We start from the raw sequence: 23,108 nt of genomic DNA on the forward strand, positions 1-23,108 counted from the left end.
GCTGTAAATTTTGTTGCGCAGAAAGTCAACGAGAGCGATTTAAAAAATTATTTTATCACAAACGTTGCCAAAGTTTGTGCTGCACTTGTAATCGTTGCTGTTCTCAACATTGTGCTCTTCACCACCGGAAACAATGTCATGGATATGGACAGCTGTACCGCTATCATGGACCACTCAGTCATGGAATTCAATTCTTCCAGAAATTGGGACTATTGTTGTTTCTACTTATAAATCGTAAATGGTTGTTTTGGTGTTACTTTAAAAAGGGTTTGCGGGGAAATAAAATAAACATTGTATTATATTCAAAAGACTGATTAAATTTGTTTTGTTTTGTTTTGTCTTTGTATGGAAACAATTTGTCAATAAGAGCGGTTGCTGTTAAATTAACAATAAACAAACAAGTGTGTTAAGAATTGATGAAGATTTATTTATTTATAAGGTCAATGTATACCATTATGTATGGAGTATGCAATTGTTTAATTAACTGCCTGGCTTCGCACAATGCAAGAGATCCGTGGGGCCTAGTTAACTTTTGCACAGAAAGGGCTAGGTAATGTTTAATATTTCTTCAAATTTTAGACAGATAGGGTATTCGGATACGTTAATGTTTTTGCTAGAGAATAGATGATCTAAAAAAGCTGGGCTAAAAGGATTCCAAATTTTTGAAATGTGTATAGGTATTTGACAGAACAGCTATTTCAACTTAATGGTTGAATTTGGAGGAGTCTGAAAATAGATTTCAAATTTGTTTGTTTTTGGTAAAAATTCGGTAAATTATTAAAATTTTTAATTGAAAAGTTTACTTTGTAATTATTTTGGATCTCAAATTATTAGTTTTTATCTGCTTTTTATAAAGAGCTGAAAGATGTTTTTTTTTTTGTAGCGATCGAACGCAGCCAATGGGGCTACGTAGTTAAAGCATTCTAATTGGCTTAATGCAAATATAAAATGAGTTAAAACTTAACCTCCGACGTAATGTAAAATTCTCAGCTACAAAGTAAGTGCACACTGATTTTGACGTTGTACAATCAGATGCTTCGTAAAGACTCAAGAATTCAAAATGAAATAAGTTGTTTAGTATTTAAATACAAATACGAATATACACTGCCTATCACTAGGATGAGGCCACATATTTTTCAACCGATTTTCGGTCCGATACCTGTTGGAATTTGTTTAGCCCGGAAAATTTTACTACATGAAAGTAGGTATATATTTTCTTAAAACAAAGTGATACAATTATAGGGTTAATTAGAAAAGACCGTTGGAATTTCCCTACATTAATGAATGAGCTACCTAAAAAGGATATAAAAAAGTGAGTCACTAGGATGAGGCCATTGCGAATATTTCGTTGTAGAAGTTCAGATCAGCAATTTTTTTTTCAAAATTTGGGTTACAATATTTAAGAACGTTTTACAAATAACTATTTTTATTAAATTTCAACTACAAATGGGTTCCGGAAAGACGTTGACAGTAGCAGAAAGAGGACAAATCGATGCTTTCAAGGAAATGGGACTCTCAAGCCGAGAAATAGCAAGGAATCTGAACAAAAGTAAGACAGTTGTAAACAACTATCTTGCTGATCCTCAAAACTATGGAAAAAACCAAAAAGGACGCACAGCCCAAGCAACAACATCCCGAGAAAAGCGGTTAATTTTACGTATTGCTTCAAATTCTACTCAATCAGCTACTAAAATAAGGTCCAAAAGCGGAGTATCAGCCAGTATTTCGACAGTCCGAAGGATAATAAGAAAAGATGGTACTATCCAGAGAAGAAAACTCAAAAAGAAACCTGTTCTAAACCTAACCTAACCTATTTCCATGATTTAAGAAAAGAGGAACTAATTTTGGGAAGACATCACAGCCGTACATCAGGTGTTATGGTGTGGGGAGCTATCACCTACTATGGCAAAATCGAATTGGAGTTTCTTTCTCTAACAATGAACGGAAACAGCTACAAATACTTGTTAGAACGCTCATTTCCGAAGATGAAAAATATTTTTGGACCTTTGCCTTGGATTTTGCAACAAAACAATGCCCCATCCAAACTTCCCGGGTTGTGAAAAGCTGGATTTTATCAGAAAACGTAGAGCTTTTGCCATGGCCACCCTATTCACCGGATTTGAACATAATCGAAAACGTATGGGCAAGGCTTTCTCGAAAAGTTTATGAAGGCGGTAGACAATTTGAAGACAAGGACTCCTTAATTGAAGCTATCCGTGATGCCTGGGACGAGATTTTACTTGACTATTTAAAAAAACTTTATGATTCCATTCCAAACCGTCTAATAGAGGATATATCGAAAAATGGGGGGCATACTCATTATTAATTGAGAAAAACTTAATAAATAAATGTTTGAAAACCAAAAACTGTAAACATTTCTTTCATTTTTTTGATATTTTTTAAGATTTTTCATGTGGCCTCATTTAAGTGACGCACTTTTTCATACTGTTTTTAAGTAGCTCTTTAATTAATGTAGGGAAATTCCAACTGTTTTTTCTATTTAACCCCTTAATTTTATTACTTTTTTTAAAGAAAATATCTACCTACTCAAATGTAGTAAATTTTTATTGGAACGAAATTTCCAGCAGGTATGTATAAAGAACGAAAATCGGTTGAAAAATATGTGGCCTCATACTAGTGATTGGCAGTGTACTTTCATCACTCATATTATATCTTATATTTTTAATTTTATTTAATTCAAAAACTAAATTAAATATTTAAAGTTCTCAAAACCCGAAATGTTTCTTATTTTATTTTCACATATATTTTCATTTATCATTAATATGACAATATATTTGCAGTGCAATTTGGCATTCATGAATGCGGCCAATAGGAGGCTTCATTTTGATTAGTCTACTATTTGGCTAGCTGTCACTTTTAAAGAACTGTTTAAATGATTTAAACGAAATTGTGCAAGAGAAATTTCCTCCAAGATGTTCGGATTCAAAACTTTGACAGTATTTTGTTTGGGGTCACGTGAACTATAAGGTCTATGCTAATGCTAAACAATCGATTCAAGAATATAAAGATGGAATTTCTGAAGGTATTGAGGACTTACAACCGTTAGTATGTGTATTGGTTTGGAATATTGCATGAAAAGAATATTGTACTGCGATTACTTGGCTGATATCGTTTTCCATTGTTTATGAAATACATACACATTTATTTTATATCTATTTATTTCTCTTAAAAAACACTCATTTTATTTTAAATATAAAATTAAACCGCTTTTTGAAAAGCCCTATAAGATCCTTAAAGTAGTTAAATCATAAGATTATTAGCTGAGGGGGGCGACGAGATGGTATAACTAATAGTTTCAACTTTGGACTGCAATAAAATCACTCTTTGATTTTAGATATTTTGCTGTAAATTTCGACAGTGTTTTACCCGTTTACTTAAAAAATAGACTTTTGAGGGTATTTTTTTTGTTATGATTCTATATTAAGATATAATATTAAAGAAACTGTCTTTCTTAAATTTGGTAGGACAATGGCTCGTTTCAAGAACAAAGGTCTAGTGGCTTACGAAACTGACCATTCTAATGTACAACAAACCAATCGCGGATTTTGGGAACTTTGGATATGCGGTAAAGGGTGTAACGATCTATAAATTATCATGAATTTTCTTCTAGATTCTATCAATTCATTTATGAAGCTTGTCTAACTTTAGGGTGTTTGGTGATAAGGAGTGGGGTCTTACTATTATACTTATACTTATCATGTCAACATTTTATTTAATTAAAAAAAACTAAAAATAACTATTAGAAAATACTTAGCCACTGCCTAAATAGAGATGTTCCATGAAAATTATGATTTTAAAACGATAAATCTGATATTAAAAATTGTGGGACTATTTCATTGGCTTAAAAGGCTCCAAGAGAAGAAGGAATATCTCGTTTTTATTTTCATATCACTGTAAGAGAGAGGTTTCAATACTTGCACATGTACTTTTTCTCTTCCTTGGAAAGAAATAACGTCTAATGAGGTCTAATAATAAGGTAGAGACCATACATTGGCATAAATAAAATGGATAAGAATTTGATCAAAATCAACGGTAGCAAAAATCAATTTCTATGTTTAGCTTTACTTCAAAATTATACAAATTGTAATTTATTTCAATTCACAATGATGAATGTACGGTTTGACCTTTTAAATTTAATTGAACAAATACACGATTCAAAAATATGATTAATGAAAACCACTTACCTTATAACAGTCTTTTGCAGCTCAACTAAACTAGGACTCATTTGTGGGTTCGCATGTTGGAATGCTTTTGTTAATGCCTTTTCTTTACAATTTACTAACACAGCCATCCAAGCCTTTTGATCGCTTTCGTCCTCAGCTTGGAAATGATATGGACGATTATCTACGTAAACAAAACAAGAAAATCTCTTTTAGTTTTATTTTATTTGAAACAACAATTAGTCGTCACTCACAGCTTATTAGGTCAAAACCGCGTTTATCATCCGGTACAGGCTTTATTTGGCATGTCAACAAATTCACTCGAGTGGGTGCTTTAGTTTCATCGGCATGGCATATATCCAAAAAGCCGTCGGCTGTGACTCGGCATCGTCGCTTTTGCCACACTCGACGCACTTTGCCTTCACTCTTTTTTAGCAGATGCCCAGATCGGGTAATGCCATGATGTTTATCCCCCTGCAACTGGTGCAATGAATAACCAGTTCCCTTATCCGTTGTTACATTCTCAACTCGTTCAAAGTCGGGCGTGCTACGGAGCAATGTTCGCAGATCCAACAAGCTGCGCCGATCATCGTCCTGTTTTTGTTTAATACTTTGGAGCTTGGCACTTAAATCGGCAATGTAGGTGCCAAAGTGATCTATGGTCTGTAGTCCGTCCTTGAAGTAGCTGTAAGAGAATACGAACAAAAAACGAACAAACAGGTATTAACTTGGATTCTGTATAAACTACAACGACGGACGGTCAGACTTACTTATTCAATGCATGATAGTATTCGATGAAGTGCTGCAGCAGCTCGATACCAGTCTTTGTTTTGATTTCCTTATACTTAAGCAGATACTATAGGGATTGAAAGATGTTTTTTTTTTGTTTGGTTTTCTTTTGTTTGTCAACAATTCAATGGAGAGTATCATTTACCTCGCACGTTTGAAGCTGATATATTCTTCGTTCCTTCTCCATTTCTTCGGCTACGGCAGCGGCATCGATTTCGGTTCGCAGCATGCCAGCCTCTTTGGCTTGGGCCTTCTTCTCTTTTTCAATCTTTATAAACTTCGCTTCGTAGTCTTTTGCAGCTTTGTCAAAAGGCCGTTTCATTTCTCCCCTCACGCCACGCAACTCTGACTTTAGCATCGAGTCAACTGGAAACATGATAATGTTGTTTATGTTTTGCATCTGAAAATTCGAAATTGGAAATTTTGTTATTTGTTTTGATTGAGTGCGCACAGAGAGCAGGACTGCAAAAAAAGCAAAAGGATTATTTACCAAGGTCTTCATGAGGGCACTCAACTCTTTCGTGACGACTGAAAACTTTAAGAATGCAGCTCCAATGTCGGGTTCTTCTTGGTCAATTACTTTGCCACCGAGCCGTTCGAGGGCACGCACCAGGAACATTTCATTATCAACGTGAGCTTTGAATGAAAAATTAATGATCGTTAATTTATAATACTCTAAAAAAATATGTGTGGGTATAATTTGTAACTTACTATTGCCAGAGTTGTGAATGGCTTTAACTGCCTTTTTTAGTTTGGTTAATCCTTCCCTATCGATTTCCAGGCGCTGAAAATAAATAAAGACAAATGATAAATATAGAACATAATTTGTCAATTAAAATATGAACATGGTTTTGACAAGAAGAAGAAAAGTCAAACTTATTACTAAAAGGTAGGTAATCAACGCTTATTAGAATGGATTGGATTTATTTATTAAACTAGCAACCTTCTTACTAACTGTTGAATTTTTACTATTTTTTCATAATTTTAACATTTCTTCTTAAGTTTATTTACAAAAAAAAGAAGAGCCTGTGATGCAACCCACACTTATAACTTCTCATCCCGTCCGTCAATTTGTCTTCCGTAAAAGGTCTGTAGGTTATTGAGTTCTTTTAAAGAATCGTCATTTGAATTACAAAAATTAAAAATTACCAACAATATTTTTCGTATAATGAAAGAGTTTGATTTCATAATCTATTTTGGGAGATTTTTATTCGAAAAGCAGTTTTTACCAATTTTAGTAGCATATCTTAAAAGTTTTTATTTCTTACATAAGCAAATACAAATTGGATGAATGAAATTAATTTGAAGTTAATATATTTCTTTTGTTCACGAGATATCGAGAACCCAACATCAATTTTTACCAAATTTGGGTACTATTTTTTGTAGAATTTATTTTTTTATGAAAAAACGGACTGTCGGATTTTTATAAAAAAAATTGTAAGAAAACTGTTAATTCAATTTTTCTCAAAATTTTACTGAATATTGACACTAATATTTTATAAAAGATAAAATTTGTTTAAAGCCAATATCTCAAAGCTTTGGAAAGATATTTGAGTCGAAAATCAACTTTTACCAACTTTTATTATATTTTTTAGGTGTTTATTTTTTGTAAGAAAACAGTTAATTCGATTTTTCTCAAAATTTTACTGAATGTTGAGAACAATATTTTTTTAAAGATAAAATCAGTTTAAAGCCAATATCTCAGAGTTTTGAAAAGATATTTAGTCGAAAATCAATTTTTACCAACTTTTTATAATTTTATTTTAGGTTTTTTATTTTTATAAAAGAAACTATTGATTTGATTTTATTTTTCTAAACATTTAACCTGATGTAAAAAACGTTATTCTTCGTTGCACAAAATTGGTTTGGAGATAAAATCATTTTTTGTTCGTAAAATTTTCGAGGTCGGAATATTTTTGTTCAGTTGATTTGATTTATAACAAAAAAAACGGTAAATGGAATTTTTTCCAAAAATATATTTGTTTGGTATCACGTTACAATATACAATATCAAATTAAATTCAAGTCTCTAGCGTTATTGGTTCGAGAGATATTTAGGGTTAAACAAAATTTTCAACTTTTTTTTAAATTGCTATGACAAAAAAAACACTCACGCAATTTTTTTAAAAGACCTTTCTGCATTATTGTCTGTATAACAACATTTATTTGAAGTCGATATCTCTACTGGTTCTTAAGCTATGGACGACGAAAAAACGTCAAAAACGTTGATTTTAGACAAGCTTGAATTACGTGGAATTTTAATAAGTAACTGTCGAAGCCAAAGTTATGATAATGGTTCGAATATGATAGGAAAAGAAGCGGGTCTTCAGAATCGAATTCGAACCCTGGAACCAAGATCATTTTTCGTTCCATGTTGCTCGCATTCCATAAATTTAGTGGAAAGGTGGGAAATTTATAAGAACAAAATTCCAAGTCTTACTTTGAAACCCCTTTTTGACCCTTTATAGAAATAGGAAACCAAGAGCCAAAAAACATTGCAGAATTGTTAGGAAATAACTTGGTTTGATTTTTTAGAAAGTATAATAAAACTAGTAAATATTTGTGAAGTCCGTCCGTTAATCTGCCAATTGGCATACAAGTTTTAGATGAAAAATTTGATGGGTAGGTTTGTTCAATTAACCGAGCGTATTGCTAGTTCCCTGGAAATACTAAATATGTTTCTTGAAGCTTCATCATTGCGATGATGATGATTTAAAGTATATTTTTTTTCAAAATTCTTAATGAAGCCATTCAATCTATTACAGAAAGTTTTGAACAGCTTGATACATAAAACATCAATTTTTCATTTTTATGTAATATAAGCGAATGTTTAAATAATAAAAACGTACGTGCTTCATGCCTTAATTTTCAGAATGTTATAACATTAGGTAGTTTTAAAGATTTAGATGGAGAAGAATTGTTTCAAGAGTTAACCCCTTGCTTGTTACACCACAAAGCTCAAGTTTAGATGTGTTAAATTTAATTTTTAGTTCAAACCTTGAAGTAATTGCTCTCCAAATCCTTAATACAATCCCGGCTACGGTAGCTTCTTGTTTTTCTAAACTTAAAATTATTAAAAAATATCTTAGGACAACCATGACGCATGAGAGATTGGTAGGCTTATCTATAATGTCCATTGAAAAGGAATTATTAAATTCTTTAGACTTTGATGATCTCATTCTGAATTTGCAAAATGTAAGGCCAGAAAGGTAAGTTTCCAAGTTTAAGCGTTTCCCCTCTGCCCATTTCATCGCTGGGTTTTAGTTTATGGTTTAGGGTTACTTGGGATACCTCAATAAAAAAAACGCACTGAAAGTCTACCTCCTGGGTAATGTGCAAAAAGCTAATGCTTGTGTATCAGCTTATGTTTATAAATATAAAAAAGGGCGCATTCTACTTATCTTGCACAGGGCGCAAGATTGTCTGGGGCCGGCCCTGTGTATAGCATTTTTTAAAAAACGTCCGGCATAATTTCTAAAAGCCATCGAGCACGCACAGACATCTCTCTACAATCTTTTATTTCGACTCTAGGGACCTTAAACCGTCTAGAAATGTCAACATTTTTAATTCGACAAACGGAACAACTACAATAACTTCCTATGGGAAGTTAAAAAAAAACAAGTATACGTCAGGAGCACCTACTGAATTTTCACATTGAATATATTAAGAACTTTTATAAAGGGTGATTTTTTTGAGGTTAGGATTTTCATGCATTGGTATTTGACAGATCACGCGAGATTTCAGACATGGTGTCAAAGAGAAAGATGTTCAGTATGCTTTGACATTTCATCATGAATAGACTTACTAACGAGCAACGCTTGCAAATCATTGAATTTTATTACCAAAATCAGTGTTCGGTTCGAAATGTGTTTCGCGCTTTACGTCCGATTTATGGTCTACATAATCGACCAAGTGAGCAAACAATTAATGCTAATGCAAACACGAATGCGTACAGTGCGCACAGAAGAGAATATTGCGTCTGTTTCTGAGAGTGTTGCTGAAGACCGTGAAATGTCGATTCGTCGCCGTTCGCAGCAATTGGGTTTGTGTTATTCGACAACATGGAAGATTTTACGCAAAATCTTGGTGTAAAACCGTATAAAATACAGCTCGTGCAAGAACTGAACGATCTGCCACAACGTCGAATTTTCAGTGAATGGGCCCTAGAAAAGTTGGCAGAAAATCCGCTTTTTTATCGACAAATTTTGTTTAGCGATGAGGCTCATTTCTGGTTGATTGGCTACGTAAATAAGCAAAATTGCCGCATTTGAAGTGAAGAGCAACCAGAAGCCGTTCAAGAACTGCCCATGCATCCCGAAAAATGCACTGTTTGGTGTGGTTTGTACGCTGGTGGAATCATTGGACCGTATTTTTTCAAAGATGCTGTTGGACGCAACGTTACGGTGAATGGCGATCGCTATCGTTCAATGCTAACAAACTTTTTGTTGCCAAAAATGGAAGAACTGAACTTGGTTGACATGTGGTTTCAACAAGATGGCGCTACATGCCACACAGCTCGCGATTCTATGGCCATTTTGAGGGAAAACTTCGGAGAACAATTCATCTCAAGGAATGGACCGGTAAGTTGGCCACCAAGATCATGCGATTTGACGCCTTTAGACTATTTTTTGTGGGGCTACGTCAAGTCGAAAGTCTACACAAATAAGCCAGCAACTATTCCAGCTTTGAAAGACAACATTTCCGAAGAAATTCGGGCTATTCCGGCCGAAATGCTCGAAAAAGTTACCCAAAATTGGACTTTCCGAATGGACCACCTAAGACGCAGCCGCGATCAACATTTAAATAAAATTATCTTCAAAAAGTAAATGTCATGGACCAATCTATGGCCTTGTGGTTTCAACAGCTCGGTACATAAGTACAAGCGTGAGTTTCATTAGCCTGTTATTTAAAGAAATAAGTTAGTGTTGTATGTGCGAGCCTGTAAACTATTTTCTTAAGGGCTACGTTAAGTTATTTATTTATACTAACAAGTTGACTACGTTGGGAGAAGGTACAACGTCGAACGGCTACAATCGCCAGAGATCGCCAAATCCTTTTCCGACCGAGTTACAAGTAAGCTCTCTCGAAGTTCTCTGCCGCCAACACAATGTATCGAAAACCAGTGGCAACATTGCCAAGATGCAATCAGAGAAGCCACCTATGATGTGCTGGGTTTCAAGCAGCCACCAACAAGGAACCCCTGGTTTGATGTGGAATGTCGGCAGGCAAATGCAGCCAAACAACAGGCAAGCAAAGCGGCTCTGCATAAAAGGATGAGAGCTCCTCATGAGCTCTTTGAACAGAAGAGGCGAGAGGAACACCGACTTCTCAGAAGGAAAAAAAAGAGGGCATGATGTTGAGAGGTTTAAGATGTTGAGAGGTTTAAAAGCAGGAATGAAGTTCGAAAGTTTTATGAGCAGGTGAAAGGTATAAAAACCTAGAACCGAAGGCTGCAAAGACGAAAGTGGAAACAGCATAGTGGAACCGCAGTCAATGTTGAGGATATGGAAGGACCACTTTTGCAGACTGTATAACGGCGACTACGAACCGAATTCCGCTGTCAGGCAGGATGATCCATTGAACATAGACGACTTAACCCCAAAATCGCGTCCTCCCAACTTAGACGAAGTAAAGATAGCCATATCTAAGCAAAAGTCTAATAAAGCTGCTGGAGCGGATGGCTTGAATGCCGAGTTCTGGAGATAAGTTGGTTAGAAGTATGCACCAACTTGTCTGTAAGATATGGTCGGAAGAAAGCATGCCCGATGAATGGAACCTCAGTATTGTTTGCCCGATCCTGAAAAAAAGGAGATCCTCTAAACTGCACCAACTATAGACGAATCAGTCTACTTAACATCGCCTATAAAATCTTCTCTGCCCATCGTCAACAACCTGATATCAGTGTGGTTTTAGACCAGGAAAGTCCACAGTTGATCAAATATTCACATTACGGCAGATCCTGGAAAAAAACCCAAGAACACCGATTTTAAGTCCGGATATGACAGCATCTACAGGGACGAGCTGTATAGAGCCATGTCTAGTTTTGGCATCCCTGCCAAACTCGTCCGTTTGTGCAGGATGACCATGGAGAATTCACGCTGCTCCATAAAGGTTGGAAAAAACTTAACAGAACCTTTCGATGTAAAAAAAAGGTTTTAGACAAGGTGATGCGCTGTCATGTGATTTTTTTAACATCGTGCTTGAAAGGATAGTGCAGAGCTCACACGTCAACACTAGAGGCACTATCTTTCAAAAGTCTGTCCAAATACTAACATATGCTGATGACATTGACATAATCGGAAGAACTCAGCGTGATGTCAATGGGGCTTTTGTGAGTATTGAGCCAGAGGCGGCAAAAATGGGTTTAACGGTTAATGAGGGCAAAACAAAGTACATGCTGTCACCAAGAAAGGACATACAACACCGACGACGTCTTGGTCAAAACGTCACCATCGACAGACGTAACTTTGAGGTAGTCAAGGTAGTGAGATCAAACGCAGAATAACTCTTGCTAACCGCTGTTTCTTTAGACTAAGGAAGCAATCGAAGTCCATATGAATGAAGTCGGGCTCCATTTATAAATATTTTGGTTGTACTGAAAGCTTATAATAAAGTTTTTGCAATATTTCAAATGGTTTGCGTTTTATTTAAAAAGAAGTTGTCAAGCCCTTATTGAAAAACCTAATATCTGTATTTACTCGTAGTATTTCTTTCAAATTAAATTCTTAAAAAAAAAACAATTAAAGCAAATAAGGGTGTCTATTAAATATTATCATTGATTTGAGAGAACTTATCAATTTTCTACAATCAGTGATGTAAAAATACTTTCAAAACTGTGTATAACATGCATCAATACTATGTTACCTCGTCAGTCCCTGGCAGTCAAATTCTGAAATTTTTAAATATCTTACAATGCACTCAAAAAAGTGACTGGTCCGATTGTGACCACTATATTAATTAGATTAGCTATCATACACACCCGAATCTGTAGAAGTTTGATTTAATAACTATAGTAAACAAAATATCCTCAAAAGTTACCCAACTTTTGTATAATCTAGGCTAAACTGGTCATTTTTGTTGGCAAAACACAAATTGTAAAATTACAATTCTTGGAAAATGTTTGTTGAATTTCTAAAATTTAAAGATCATGTTGAATTCAGAATTAAACCCAAACCTCGAAATCATATGGAAGAAATTCCGTATATGTATCTAGCTGATAAAAAAAGGCCAATTCAATTGTATTAACACTTCTATACAAATTACAATTGTTGTAGAAACAAATTCGGCGTCTTAATCCCAAAAAAAAAAACATTTCTCAACTCTGTGATGATAAGAATTACAAAACTAAAGAAAAACATTGAACCCTGCTGTGAACTGTCAACGCGATATCCATTATCAAAAAAGAACATGAATGCATAATTTAAATGTCATCGGTTCATATAAACAAACGGAAATGCGTAACTAAATCTAAAACTGATTTTTTCCATCAGTGTTAAAGTTACATTCTAATGACATATTAATTGCTCGTCACTGTACTGTGTTTGTCTTAGGCTTTTAGATTGTACCTACTTTGGACGTTCTTTGATAGAAAATTACTTTTGTTGACTTTGTTCGAGCATCATTGATGATGACGCACAAACAGTGAAGAGGAAACCTCATAGTCATGACATTAACTACTATCCGACTACTGACTCTGTGTCTGTGTTCTGCACAAAGTATCATTGTTGTTGAGTTGCAAACTGATATCCAAACCAATTAAATTACAAACAAAGAAAATGCAGTTCAACGTCTCTGTCAAGTTATCGAGTCAGGCTCAGGCGCAATCCCTGTACACAGTCAGAGTAAGACTTACTTGGTGCCGGATCTACAGATTCAAGTCAAGCTACACACCGAGCGTAGTGTAGTCGTGGTGCAAACACAAAATGCCCTCAAAAACTTGTAATTCTACACATCAAACGGCACACAATGACCGCGAACGCTAAGTTGAGTCGCGGTTCGTGGAGTGTAAGAACCTTTATTTTATTTTTATATCAATTTGGTGTTGATAACACAAAGAGTGAGGTTCTATAGAGCACAACAAAACTGAGAAAACCAAGAAACAAACAATACACATTTATAGAGATAGAGATACATATGTATATTCGAAACATGAAACAGAAATAACCTATCTCTGAATCATTTCCAGATTCAAGATTCTGAATTGAAACCGAGGCGGTGCCCACCGGCTATATACTTTGTTTAACCTCATTGATATGCAGTTTTTAATCTCTGTCCACCACCCTCTCTGGACGAGGCCGAGGCTTGGATCAGACCCGTATACACGGACCGGGCGCACTCAGCAAATATTTGTGCGATTCGCAATTCGTGAAATTTATTTCATGCTTCGTATTGTATATACAATTGTATATATGCATTAACTTTTATTGCTCTTGAAGCGAGTCGTTACTGCTGCTGAAACTGTATTGACAAAGTTTTGTGCAAAGGTATATAGTAAGTTGTGAACTTAAACAGTGTCGTTAAAAAGTTTTTCAACACCATTTTATAATGCAGAAATAAGTTTCAAGAGGCAGTTATAGCTAAAATTGAAATTATTCTGGAGAAATTGAATTGATATTTGTCTGTGTTTCCTTCTTATTAGAATTGAAAATTGTAAAAAAAAATGATTCTGACGTGAATTGAGCAACTGTCTCCATTAATTAATCGAATTGTTGTAGTGATTTCAAAGACAGATTTTTTCCAGAAAAAAAATGTCGGGTAGATTTCAACCAGACATTTTCTTAAAATGATAGATCACAATAATTGGAAAGATGATTATTATAAAATCAAGATAAATGTACATGATTGGGGTAGATTTTAAACTCTTGTTAAGCCACAATCTCTGCTGATCAATTTCTTACAATTTGTTGTCAGAAGTAATCTGACAAATTATTTTAAGATAGCTTCTAAAAACTTCCAAGTAATTCACTAGTTCATTGGAAGACTAACTGACAATCAGTCATGCTTAAAGCTTATTGGTAGATGATTTAGCTCGCATTGACAATTTGTTCGGTAGCAAAAAAGTATATCTGTCAATTTGTGTACTGCCAGAAACGTCAAACAATTAAAAAATGGAAGCGCTGACAATAAATTCGGTGTGTAGGTACATGACTTTCAAATAGTTTACAAATACATTTTATGGCAATTAATGAGACAGTGTTAGGACTTTCACTGATTATTATCATTGACATTTTTTTTTGACAGGTTGGTTATAGCTTGTATTGAAAACTTCATTGGACACACATTTCCTGATTCGAATCAACCATTTTATGGTTAGAATTTTTGATAATTGGAAAAAAATTGACAGGTGGGAATGCAATGAAAATGAATCACTTTCAGTTTGATGACTTTGTTTTTGGAAACTATTTTATCATTAAAAATAAACTGAAAAAAGTTCTGGATTGAATAAAAGATTTTATATATTTTAAATATTTTCTAACAGTTTATTGTAGTAAGCAATGTTTTCACTGACAGATCTTATAAAATCGAAAAATTTACCAATCGTATACACTTTATGTGCTGACAAGCGAAGCTATCAAATTTGAAACAATAAGTAAATAATCAAACAATTACAGCTGTCAACAAAATAATAGCAGCACTACTTTTTTCTCATTTCTCTTTATCATATCTTCTTTGTTATTGCTTTTTTCTCTCTAACTTTAGCTTTTTCTGAAACTCTTATTCTACGCTTTCATTATCACCATGAATCATATCAATATGCATTATATCAATAAAATAACGGCCCTTTGTTTAAAAAATTGCAAATTTTGGACACACAAAATAATAGCAGCAGTTTTATAAATATTCAAAAAATTAACATTTATTCAATAATTTCATCAAATTTTATAATTAATATAATTTATTTAACATATTAATATTTTGTACAATAACCCTTCACTTTCATAACATCACATTTTCATAATATTGAAGTCACCAGTTTATTGCACCGCTTTATGGGTATTCCCCTCCACACACTTTGTACAGTCCACAATTCTGCCTGATTTTTGGGGTTGTGCTTGCCAACGCCACGTTTAACATCCCTCACAAATGCTCAATGGGATTCAGGTCTGGAGATTGCGCTGGCCAATCTAAGAGCTGTATATCCTTACGCGGGAACCACTCTTTCGCACTACGGCTTGTGTGCTTTAGGTCATTTTCTTGCTGGAAGACCCATCTGAGAGGCATGTCTTCTTCAGCGTAAAGCAGCATCACTTCCTCCAAAATTTGGACATACGCATGTTGATCCATAATGCCATCAATTTTTTTTATGGGCCCAACACCATTGTACGAAAAACAACCCCAAAAAACAATTTTGCTGCCTCCATGCTTGACTGGGGCCCTACTATGTAACTCGATTCTACTTATGATTCTATTCGAAAATCATTTCCTATTCTACTTTCAAAAAGTACCACGTATGAAAGTAGAATCGAATGCCAGTTATACCAAATTATTTTCAAAAAATGTTCTACTTTCGAGTTGTTTGACAGTTTTAAAAACAAAATAATAAAAAACAATAATAAAACATCAAATTTTTGGACAAAAATAATTATTACAAAAATGGACACCGTTGGAATTTGGTTCAATTTGCAAGGAAATGAAGAACGGTACGAGCAAATTAAACGCAGAAGAATAAGTGATAATTCCAAAATAATGGAGCTGAGTGAGAAAATGTTTGCACGTATAGGGTCCGCCATAGAATGTTTTTTTCGACAAGTCCTTTTTTCGTGAATGGTTACACTTAGCTCATGTCTAATTACACAGTTAATTAGATTATCTTTCCGCTGAACGAATATGGTTCATCACCTTTTCAGATGGAGCTTGATCTTTGCGGGTATGTAAATAAGCAAAATTGTCGCATTTGGTTCACAGAAAACCCGTAAGCATACATTGAATAGACGATACATCCAAAACAAGTCACTGTTTGGTGCGGATTCTGGTTCAGAGGCATAATTGGGCGGAGTGTCCGCTACAGTCAATGGCGATCGTTATCGGGCCATGTGGAACGAATTTTTGTTCACAGACGGATGAGAAGTATATTGGCAAAATTTGGTTTCCACAGGACGGCGGCGGCGCTACGTGCCACGCGTCGAAGCTCCACTCGATGTTTTTATAGCATTTAAAAAAAGAAATTATTTAACGGACCATTTATATGTATGTACGGTAGAATATTTGAACGCATTCCTAATCAAAAATATATACTTTTGTTTTAGTTTTTTTAGAACTATCGTCTAAAGACTAAACTAAAGACGGGTTTATGTTCTTACTTAAGACCATATTGTCCGACATGACTTCTCGCAGAAGATAAAATTCTTTTCCAATTATCATAAAGTTATCAGCAGCATTGAAGTTTTTGGCAATAAGAAGTTACCAAAGCCACAACGGTGATGATAAGAACGCTGGACGTGCACAGCAAACCATAACAAAAATACTTGCCGAAGTTTTGACTTCAATCGAAAGTGTCATGTGCCTGCTGATGATGAATTTTGAAATGAATGAGGAAGAGAAACGAAAGTCCAAACGCTATTTTTGGCAAAAATCACGAATTCCCGGTGTAAATAATAAAACACAAAAACTTGAATGAAAAACTTTCAAATTCAAATTGCATATTAAAAATTTATAACATTTTAGTTACACTTTGACAAAAAAAACTCCGCTCGCAAACACATTTGATGTAGAGTGATTATTTTCGATTTTGCCCTGTTTTGAATTCTACTTTCGAGTAACGTAGTTCCTCGTTTATTCGATAGTTTATATGAATATAGTTGGCACTACTAGAACTATTCGCTTCTCGTTTGTTCGAAAGTAGTCAAATAGATACATAGTAGCAATTTTTCGAATTCGAGCAATTTCATTGTAGAATCGAGTTACATAGTAGGGCCCCTGTTTTCATGGTGTATTTTGGCTGGAACTCTGTGTTCGGTGGACGCCAAACAAAATTTCTAGACCCAGTGCCACCAAAAAAAAACGATTTTGCTTTCGTCTGAAAACAAGACGTTCCGCCACTTCTCTCGTGTCCAACCACCATACTTTTTTGCAAAAGCAAGGCGTTGAACCAGAGGACGTTTGGAGAGAAGTGGCTTTCTTCTTGGGTGGCATGCCTTCAAATTAGCTGTGCGAAGAGTGCGACGCACTGTCTCATCGCTCACATTGAGTTCGAGCTCTTTGTTTATCTATACAGCTGATTGAAAGGGGTCTTTCTTTAACATTTTGACTATTTGCCTATGGTACCCGTGCTCCAATTTGCGTTTTCGACCTCTGGTTTCCACTTTTTCCACAAAATTGATGGCATTATGGATCAGCTTTGCAGAAACGTTCAAATTTTTTCGATTTGCCTGTACGATTGTCCGGCGCTCCTTATTTGGCTTATGATTTGGCGTAGCTCTTACCTGCAATGTTTTTCTCGTTCCACTGTCTAATAAATTTAACAAAAAAACTCGCAAAATAACAGAAAATGATATTTGCAGAAAATACTCACTGTTTGTTAACTTTTTTAGTTGAATTATACTTTATTTTATTGATTTTAACTATTTTATGCATTAACGCTGCTATTGTTTTGTGTGTCCAAAATTGAGAATTGTTTAAACAAAGGGCCGTTATTTTATTGATATAATGCATATTGACATGATTCATGGTGCAAATTGGATTTCATTAACAGTGAAAAGCCATACCACCCAAACGAAACTCATAGCTAAGGTTCCAAAGCCATATCCTGTTTATGAAATTTTTCAAGAGCATTTTACACATTTGCGGCTGTATGTAATCAATAACTTGAAGAATTCTATTTTTTAAGTCTTCAAGTTTGTGGAGTATTAGCATAGACCTAATTTTTCACGGGACTATAAAGAAAAAAGTTTATAGCTGTTCACAAGAACTCGCCGGTTATTAAAATGTTCTTATAAAATTGTTATAGTTTTTTGCTTGTGGGCACGTTGTTAAAAATAAACGTAAACGTTCCAATTCAGTAATATCGTAGTTTTTACTTGCAAAATCCCAAAAGATGACAGCTTCCTAAATAGCGGGCTATTCAAAATGAAACCCCTTATTGTTTGGTGTAAGGGACTTTCAGCTTGACAACCGACGGCAACATTTTTAGTGTGTGCAACGGATTTCCTCGTCACAATTAACAAATAAGTGCTGCTACTTCCTGGCGAGGAGATTTAAAACGCTGCAATCAAAATTAAGATAGGGAGGTAATAAAATAATTGTTTCTCATGGACTTCATCTAAATTTAACAATTAACAATTAGTTGATACCATTTTAATTATTTTAAAACAAGTTTAAGTCGTTATCCTGTTTTTTTTTTTTAATATGACAGAAATGTCAATATTGACATTTGGCTCCCTCCGCAGACTACTCATCGGATTCCGTTATCGGTGGTATTGATTTGTTTTAGTTGTCACTTTATTACGAAGCAGTATCTCACCCCGATCAAATTTTTAAAAACCTTTGATCGTTACTGTAAATTAGTAGCTGATGCGCACTATCTTTTATTTGCAACAAAGAGCATAATAAAAAGTAAATACCAGCGCAAGCAGTGGTCATTTAAATCGCTTGAAATAGGCTTAGAACTTGTAGAGAAGAGGAGAATTGTTCAAACTATATGATTGCCAAGTCTTTGTATACTTTACTTGGTTATGTTCTATACATGTATGGATAAAATATAAATCGCAAAGCTGTGACGTAATCGAGTATTTTACGAAGCTAAACGAACAAGTGGTTGACTGGACATTTTCATTAGGAGCCATTCATATCACTTATAGGGTAGGCAAGTTTTAGTATAGTTTGTTATACTATTGGCCTATGAATAATTTCTTCTAATCAATTGAATATATCACTGGCATTTTTGTTGTTGTTGGATATACGACATACGTACGAGTCTGGAGTGTTTCTATATATGTAATGTACTGTATATACCCAGGCTGCCTAAGCCCCGAGCAGCCAGCTTGGAAACTTAGAATGACATAATTTTTAAATGCAATTTGTGGTGGTTGCTGTTTAGTGCGGCAGTCAAATACAAGGTCAACCAACATGCATTGGTGTAGTAATTTTCGATTCGATACCGCACTTACGAAAACGGTTCGAGATAAATAATTTAAGTGAAGTGAAGTATTTTGTTGTTAAATTGGTCATTTGATTTGTTGGTTGTTTTCGACGAATGCGTTTAAAAATATATTTGTATGGTTTTTTTATATAGGATACTTGAAAGGCTTCAACGAACGGATGATAAATAAGGAAAGGACTTAATGACAGATACCATAAGTACATATCTATAGATATATTTGGGAATAATTTATACTGGTATTGTTTAGATGAATTAAAAGTTGTTACTGCGACTTTAGCCGCGTTTTATTATCACCATGATCTGATCCTGATCTTGGATTTACATGCATTACAACAACAACACAAGATCCTGCTTTGTGTTTGGATCTCAATTTGAGATCCAAAATTTAATTCTTTTTTTTCACAACAAGGAGCGCTCTATCATTGTGATTTCACATGTAAATGTTGGTATCATTGCAAACAAATTAAATAAAACCTGTATTGCCATATAAACATTTTAATTTGACTGAAATAAAATATTTTTTTAAATAAAAAGCGAAAGCTTTATATTTATTTATTTGGTATATAATCCATGAAATAATTAGATATTTTAACAAAACTAATTAATTGGTGAAATTCAAATAATTAAGTCCAAAAAAATGTATATTTGACATAATTTATGGGTATTATTTTCCCCAAAAAAAAAGAAACAAAAAAAAATTATTAAGCAAAGTGTTCTATGGGCAACCTTGCTTTAAATGTCAAAAAACATAAATAAAATCGAGTAGTTTTGAAATGACGGTGGGTTGTATGCAACACTTTTAAGAATTTTGTATGATTTTCTCTCGAAATTCTTGGAAGTGTTAAATACAAACCACTGTCATTTCAAAACTACTCTCTTTATTGAGATGGTTTAGACGGTTCTGAGTTCTAATTTATGTCACCTAAGTGTTTCTTACAACCATTTTTAATTTAAAGAATGATTTCAAAAAAATCCCATGTAAAAGTATTTTCAACATTTTTTTATTTTTGTGATTTGCACATTTTCAGAAGTTATGGAACTACAACTGGAACTTGAATCATCATCGATAAGATTCAATAGGGATAAAATTGAATTGTTTGATTCTTCGCTTTCATCACTTTCAAATAAAAACTGCAAATTATAAAAGTTTTTAATAGAGAAAAGAAATAAAAATTAGAATGAATACTTCGATCAACCACAGCAGCTTCCATTTTGGGTATTTGTTTATATTTTTTTTGCTTCGAAATGTCACTTTTGAAAGAACGAATTTGACACTGCTACCAAACTTTAAATAATAAAAAATATGATGATCCAATGCTGTTTTATTATCATGATCTGATCCGGATCAGATCACGGTGATAATAAAACGCGGCTTTTGGAAGTGTTTAAAGGTTTGTACAAAGTGGGTCACTATCTAGTGATTTCTTTTTAAATGGTAGATAATTTTGACACTGACAGCTGTTCTGTGAACCAAAAACTTGTTTGCAAAACATAATTGGTCAGTTTATATTTCTAAAATCACAGAGATTTCCGTATTTTTAGAAACATCTCAATTTCGCTGTGAGAAATTTGTGAACAAAATTTTTATGATTCGATTTCTAAAGAATTCTCTATCACACAATTTAAAAAGGAAGAAAAGAATTGGAAAGCTAATTTTAAAGATAGGTAATCAGTGAATTACTTATTCGAAATTTATGATAACGATAACAAACACTTCCAGAAACAGTTTAGGTAAATTTTTAACAAACATTTTTATTTTTAAGATGTTAAAAGTTTGCAGCCAGGTTCACAGATATTTAACAAAATGAAACTTTTGGATTACAAATATGGGAGTTGAAACTCTTTCAAAAACTTATTCTGGAGCTAATACATTAACTTTTGAACCGGTCAATGGTCAAGTGATATATTAATTAACTACTGTGGACTATGATTCCCAAACTGTACGTTTTTTGAAAAGATATTTTGGACAAAAGGAAAAGCCAACAACTCATGTTGTACGCAATTTCGGAAGAGCAAAAACGACTTGAGATGGGATATGTTATTGGACAACGCTCTGTCTACTGTCCCTAAAGATGTTTGTCCAGCACGTTGATGTTGGGTTTTCTTTGTGTTATGACAGCATTATACTCAAAACATTACCAGTGTTTTGTTTTAAAATCTGTCAATAGTATAGTAGGATTTTACACGAATAACAAAAACAATATCGGCAGTATGATACTACCGATAAAAGTTAAAATAGAATCTTACTACGGATGGGTTTTTGACATTTATACGATTCTCGAATTGATCTTATGTGATTTCGTTCTCAAATGTTGGAACGATTGATATTGCATTTGTATCTCGATGGCTGTGTTCGTTGAGTAGTTGTGCATTCGGAATCATGTGTTTTCCACTGGGGAAAAAATCAATCTGTTATTGTTGATATTATTTAGTTTTGTTAAAGGAAATGGATAAATTGGGCTTATTTTGCAAGGGAAAATAATAGAAAAGATAATTAAGTTTTGCTATGTTTCCACCAAAGGTTTATATCAGTTTAGATCAAATACATCTTTTTGCTGTTTCCACCGCACAAGAAGATTTAAAATTGATTAAGTTTGACAGCACTTTCTAAAATGCAAATGGTGTTTCGATGTTTTTTATGAATTGAAAGTGAGATAGTTTGATTTGTGTTAAACAATGAAAAACTGAATAGTTCAGCAACATATAAGAATATTCTACCTACGTCATTTGCATTTTGTTTTTAAATTTGATTAAAACAAAACTTTTTCTGTAAAACCAACTCCTCCACACAGGTTTTTCTTCACAAATTTTGACTCGACTCTGATACCCGACCGGAATCGAGTCGAATCAAGCTCATTTCAACTCGATTCAGGTTATAAAGAATTTAGGCGAGATTTAAGCTCACTCAACAGCACATGTTAATGTAGCAGTCTACGAACAAACCCCCTTCAGTCAACTATCAAAAATCAGCTTACACGATTCACCCCTGGTCTGAATTTCGCTATTTTTTGTTTGAACTTTTTGTTAAATTATTCTGGCAAATAATCAATTGTATCAACTTTCAAATATAAAAACCGGACTAAAGCGGATCGGTTTTTTGGCAATTTTTCACTGTACTATATATGAAATACCAAAAAACACGGCTATTATAAATATATCTTAATTCCTTGATAACCTTATTTTCACAAGCTTGAGATAGAAAAGGTGTTTGCAGTAAGGACGTGATAACCTTGTCCAATCAGAGAACGTACTCCGCTTCAAATTTCACAACGGCTTCAACTCTTGAGTTAGTTTGATCTATAATGGGAGTAAACCAAAATTCTTACGGATCTGATCGATGTCTAATTCTTGAGAACGCCTTTGAATTGATTGGTTTTGATCATCTACGGAAGTGTGAACAGGAGCCATATTTTCGACACTTCGACAAATCAACTGAAACGGCAGCATCAAACAACGAATAAGTTAACTCAAAATTGTGCACTTTACCTGTCAACTAGGACTACAGTTACGACCTAAATTTGGAGATAATGGTCTTAAATTTAAATTTTTGTAGAACATTTTTAAAATTTCCACAACGAACAACGTTCGTGTACTTGATGAAAATAATAAGCTTACTGAATAAATTGACAGTGACACTTTGATGATTAGTGAAAGGCAGCGTTCACAAATTAAATTCAAAGTTGCTAAATCAATAGTAGTATATTACTGACTTTAAGTAAGTATATTCTCACGAATATTAAAAAAAATTAAAGAAGATGTCAATATTATATTTAAAAGTTCCTCTATATTCCTTTGAAACCCAGTCCACATTTAAAAATATTTAAAAGTTGTCCAGTAAGTAACCATTTACTTACTATATTAAATTGTACATCTTTTGACAATCAACGCACTTGAATTGGATCATCCAAAAACTTATTATTTCAAATTATGTACACCCATATTACATAATATATGGACCAATTTTCTTATTTCCCTATTTGAACTTGAATATCAATCTGACCTTCTCTATATTTTAATGCTATATTCCTCAACTATATTCCT

The 23,108-nt window shown here is 33.9% G+C and overlaps 1 protein-coding gene across 2 annotated transcripts in view; it reads right to left on the minus strand.

Moving 5' to 3' along the window:
* Positions 1-23,108, minus strand: part of LOC129952926 (arfGAP with SH3 domain, ANK repeat and PH domain-containing protein) — a 61,322-nt gene that overhangs the window by 9,972 nt on the left and 28,242 nt on the right. For both annotated transcript variants that reach the window (XM_056065897.1, XM_056065898.1), the window contains exons 2-7: positions 5,682-5,754; positions 5,461-5,606; positions 5,116-5,370; positions 4,952-5,037; positions 4,436-4,866; positions 4,206-4,365 (exon numbers count right to left, since the gene is read on the minus strand). In XM_056065897.1, coding sequence (XP_055921872.1) covers positions 4,206-4,365; positions 4,436-4,866; positions 4,952-5,037; positions 5,116-5,370; positions 5,461-5,606; positions 5,682-5,754 — 1,151 coding nt within the window. The remainder of the gene's footprint in view (positions 1-4,205; positions 4,366-4,435; positions 4,867-4,951; positions 5,038-5,115; positions 5,371-5,460; positions 5,607-5,681; positions 5,755-23,108) is intronic.

The sequence above is a fragment of the Eupeodes corollae genome, chromosome 3 (genome assembly GCF_945859685.1).
Source record: "Eupeodes corollae chromosome 3, idEupCoro1.1, whole genome shotgun sequence".
Taxonomy (NCBI): Eukaryota; Metazoa; Arthropoda; class Insecta; order Diptera; family Syrphidae; genus Eupeodes; species Eupeodes corollae.